We start from the raw sequence: 5,000 nt of genomic DNA on the forward strand, positions 1-5,000 counted from the left end.
TGTGTGTGAGTATGTATATATATAACACACACACACACATATGTATATATATATATATATATATATACAACTTTTTGTGTGTGGATGTCCATATATATGTAGTTTTGTGAATGTATATTGTTTTTTCTCTAACAATCTTTTTTGTATTTTCTTTTCTATTTTTTCTTTCTTTTGAATTGAGAATTCTCGTCGTCAAAACACAGAAATCGTGTGAATTAATTACAGTGCCATAAAATAAATAAATCAATAAATAAATAAATAAATAAATATTTTTTTCTTTGCTTAAAAGTTCGCCCGCAAATTGACAGTCTTTCTGGCGTTTATTATATTTAAATTAAAAAAAAAACAAAAAAACTGTCGCCATAAGCTGAATGACGAGTCTTTCATTAGTTGCTTATATATCAGTGATATTTTAGGTCCGTTCTCATAATTACGGATTACCATAATTATGATTGTCATTTTCAATAATGTACTCATCATTCTGTTTTTGTTTTGTTGTTTTTGTTCTCCCCATCTTTGCATTTTTGTTTATTTAATGTCGAATCCATCCACTCTTGAGTTCTATATCATCATATCATTGTCACCAAATCATTCTTGATAAATGTGCTTATTGTTTTTCGAGGTATCAACAAATGTGGAATATTCCACCATTTTGTTTTGAAAGAAATTAAGTTTAATTGTGGGTTTTTGTGATTTATACATATACATATACATATATATATATATATATATATATATATATATATATATATATATATATATAAATATATTTCCACAGAAATATATATTTATATATATATATATATATATGTGGAAATATATTTTATTTCCTTATAATATATACCAATCCTTATTTAAGAAGCTCAATGTAATTACAGAGCGATATAATTAATAAATGACTAAAGACTATATTCCAAACCTTCATTATGTTGACCATCTTATAATTTATTTTTTAATTCACTTGACATTTACAGTTCTTGACAGTATCTGTTTCGTTGCACAAAATCAATCATATAATTATTATATCAATTACTGAATCCATTTTCGACGGATTGTTTGTTGCTAGTTCTTCTGATGAGTTTAGACTCATCAGAAGAAATAGCAACAATCAATCCGTCGAAAGGAAATAATGCGTTTTGACATAACTAAAATCCGAAAATTGGAAGAGAAGCTGTAAATACCTCATAATATGTTTTCATTACACTATTTTGAATTGAATGATGAGTTAAGGGCAAAATAGATTCACTAATTAATATAATAATTAAGTGATGGATTTTGCGCTACGAAACAGATACTGTCAAGAATTGTAAACGTCAACTGAATTAAAGGTATAAATTATAAGATAGTCAACATTATGAACTTTGGAATATAGTCTTTTGTCATTTATTCATTATATATATATATTTATATATATATATATATATATATATATATATATATATATATATATATGTGTGTGTGTCTGTCTGTCTGTCTGTGATTATTGTACTCGAATATAATTCAGTCCAGTTTATATTTTAAACATGATTTCTATCGAAATAATAAATCCTTTTTTAATTTATTTTTCTATTGACCATATAAGAAAACCTCTCTTCCCAGTCAGAATAAAACAGCTATTCTTTTTTGTTCATCTTGAATATAGTCGTGTTTTTTTTTTTTATTATTTAGTTTTTCTTAAAATAATTTTAGCTTCCGTTTCTATTTATACAGTTTACTGCATTAAAAATTAAAATGCCCTTTATCTTTGGCTCTGCATTTGAATTCGTCATTTTGAAATCGCCATTTTGTATTTGCAAAACCTTTTTGTTTGTTTGTTTGTTTGTTTTCTCTTTTTCCAGCGCGGAGTGTGGGCTCGGCATGCTGGGTTCAATTTGCGTCGACATCGTTCGACCATTAGTGATTGATATCCTCGGGATTTTTTTTAACTCTCCCAAAATCTTTCTTTTTAACCAGGAATCACTGAAAAGCCAAGTACTAGACTGTTGCTATTATTGAAAGCTATTCCAGAACGATGAAAGTTCATGCAACCCCTCTATCAAGAAAGATGGTGTTTAAACTGATCACACTCATCATGTGAATTCCAGTGGATACGAAATGGCCAGAACATATATCGAAACAAAATACCAATTATAAATTCTAGACTGAACACAGGCTGTTACATTATCCATAGCAATGGAATATTGATAATAGTTTAATCAACTTTATAAATGTGCGGTGTTTACATACATCTGACTGGATTTCACTTCAACAACTTTCCGATTATATAAACGACGTCGTTATATATTACACAACTTGTTTGAGCCCTATATATATATATATATATATATATATATATATATATATATATATATATATATATATATTATTTGTATATATAAATATGTATATATATTGTAATATAATTTTGTGTATATATATATATATATATATATATTGTATATAAATTTGTATATATATATGTATTTTATATATATAAGTTTATATCTATATATGCGTGTGTGTGTATATATGTATATTGTGTGTGTGAATTTTTCAGAAGTATAAAGAACATGGTAGATAGATAAATAAGGAAAATAACCGAAGAATATTGAATCGTATTTTTTCAACAGGAACCCGTTGTTTGTGAAACCACCATATTATGTAAACTTCGGTAAATTTCATATATTACACTTTATAGAATAATTGACTAATATATATATATATATATATATATATATATATATATATATATATATATATATATATATATATATATATATTTAAAGAATAGTTGTATTCATGTTTTTTTACAATCTATGAAGAGTTAATGATGTACGGTCTGTTAATTCTAACTTATTATTATTATTATTATTATAGCCATTTTACTTCTTTTTATTTGTATCATTATTATTATTATTATTATTATTATTATTATTATTATTATTATTATTATTATCATTTATATTTTATTATCATTTTTATTTTATCATTATTATGATCATTTTAATTATTTTTATTATTATTATAATCATTGTAAATATTATTATAATTATTTGAAATACTGTTATCATTATTATTCTAATTATTATTCTAATTATTACTCTAATTATTATGATTATTATTATTATTATTATTATTATTATTAATATTATTATTATTATTCATCTTTTTCTTCTTTTATTTCTTTTCTTCTTCTTCTTCGTTCTTCTTATTATTATTGCTATTTTTATTAAGAACAAGTTGTACTTCAATTACTTTATAGTCGGATGAATATCTACGAATTGTGCTTCAATATTAACAGCATTTCAACGCTCATAATTTGGGTTCATCATCAGCTGAATTTTCCAATGTTTTAGTATCAGAAATATTATCCTTCATTCTTCTCTTATTGCGATATATTAAACTTTTAGCCGACAACTTTTTCTAGGCTGAAATGCATTCCAAAACACATTAGAGGCATTTCATTTTTAGCCCTTGCCAATCTTTCACAAAAAAACACTCGTCTACCTACAACCACTATCAACAATTTCCTCCTCCACTCTTTATCTGTGTCTAAATCTTAATGCAGATTCCATGAACAAAGCTTCCTTCCTAGAATTGGCCGCGTGTGGAACTCTATCCCTCGGCTTGCTTTCCGGCTGACTACAATATGATGGTCTTCAAGTCCAATGCAAACAAGTTCTTGTTGACACATCTCTTTAAATAATCAAAGTATACCAAATTTCTGCCACTACTGATTACTACGCTGTCCCATTGACTACTGTACACTCATTAACGCATTAACCCTTAAACTCTAGTGGCCTTTGGGCGTTCATAAGTGGTGACTCTTCATGTAAAAACGATATTAATTTTGCAGATTTGCAGGATTAGTTGCTTTCATTTCATTTTATACGTTGGGTTCTTCTTTTTAATGACTTTCGACTGAGGATATGGTATTACTTTCTGACGAATTTTGGGCAAGTTATTAATTTCACAATAGATACCATAGTTTAATTTACCATGTTTTTTTCGTTTTTTTAATTCTGACACAATGTCATTCCTAATAGTTCAACCCGTATCCATGGGAAATGTGTCGTTTTTTTTTTGTTTTTTTTTTGTGTGTTTGAATGCAGTTTGCTTAATTCATTATATAATACTGCATTTATATATCGGAAATATGTGCTTATCTTAATAATGGTCTTTATATTTTCGTAATTTCTATTCTCTTATACGATTATTAAACTTTATAAAACTCTTACTCTTAAATCAAATAGAGTTTATTCGTATCATATGGAAGGATCACCTCCAAACACTGCTACTCGGAAAAAAGGGTCATTACTAGGGCGATGACAACAGATTATTCTTATCATTGTTTTAACTCTCGAGTATATATCCGACACAGTTAACCACAGTTAATTAACTGAGAACCACATCACTCTATATGAAAGCATATAAGATATCAACGGATACACACTCGAGAGTAAAAGTAATGAAAAGAATATGCTGTTGTCCTAGCTCTAGTCAATACTGCATTCATGTAAATTAAGCAGGTCTCGTTCTCGGCTTGACATTTATTTCACTTTCGACGAACACCTGAAAAATTCCCCAAGTTACAGCAGATGAAAGACTGCGAATAAGAAAATATTATTTTAAAAAGTGCATTCTAGTTCGACTGTTTATAATAAGAAGAACATATCTAAAAAAAAAAAAAAAGAAAAAAAAACATTGCGATGAAAATTGTCATTATTTGAAAAAAAAATGTTTATTTATTTTTTTCCGATGAGGAGGTTTTCCAATGTCATTGGTCTTCAAATATTTTAATTATCTTGTGTATAAATTAATTTTTCGTTTTTAATTTTGTTGATGAACGCGGTTTTCAGTGTGTTGCCGTAGCAGAAAATTTCATCCGTTTCTGTTTCTGCCTCTGGTTGCAAAACCAAACCCTCACAACATTTTTCTTTAAGTCCAATTTCTCAGCAATCTGTGCTATCTTTTCACCTGACGGGCGTGGCTGTACGGCGAAGTAGGCCTCCAGGGAACGC

General features: G+C 27.3%; 1 protein-coding gene across 3 annotated transcripts in view; it reads right to left on the reverse strand.

Moving 5' to 3' along the window:
• LOC145258170 (POU domain, class 4, transcription factor 3-like) overlaps positions 1–5,000 on the reverse strand; it is a 450,366-nt gene that overhangs the window by 2,222 nt on the left and 443,144 nt on the right. For all 3 annotated transcript variants that reach the window (XM_080115994.1, XM_080116001.1, XM_080115985.1), the window contains one exon: positions 1–5,000. This exon is cut by the window's left edge and continues 2,222 nt beyond it; it is cut by the window's right edge and continues 734 nt beyond it. In XM_080115994.1, coding sequence (XP_079972120.1) covers positions 4,835–5,000 — 166 coding nt within the window. In that variant the 3' untranslated portion in view covers positions 1–4,834.

The sequence above is a fragment of the Euprymna scolopes genome, chromosome 3, assembly GCF_053919585.1.
Source record: "Euprymna scolopes isolate OS-2025 chromosome 3, ASM5391958v1, whole genome shotgun sequence".
NCBI lineage: Eukaryota > Metazoa > Mollusca > Cephalopoda > Sepiida > Sepiolidae > Euprymna > Euprymna scolopes.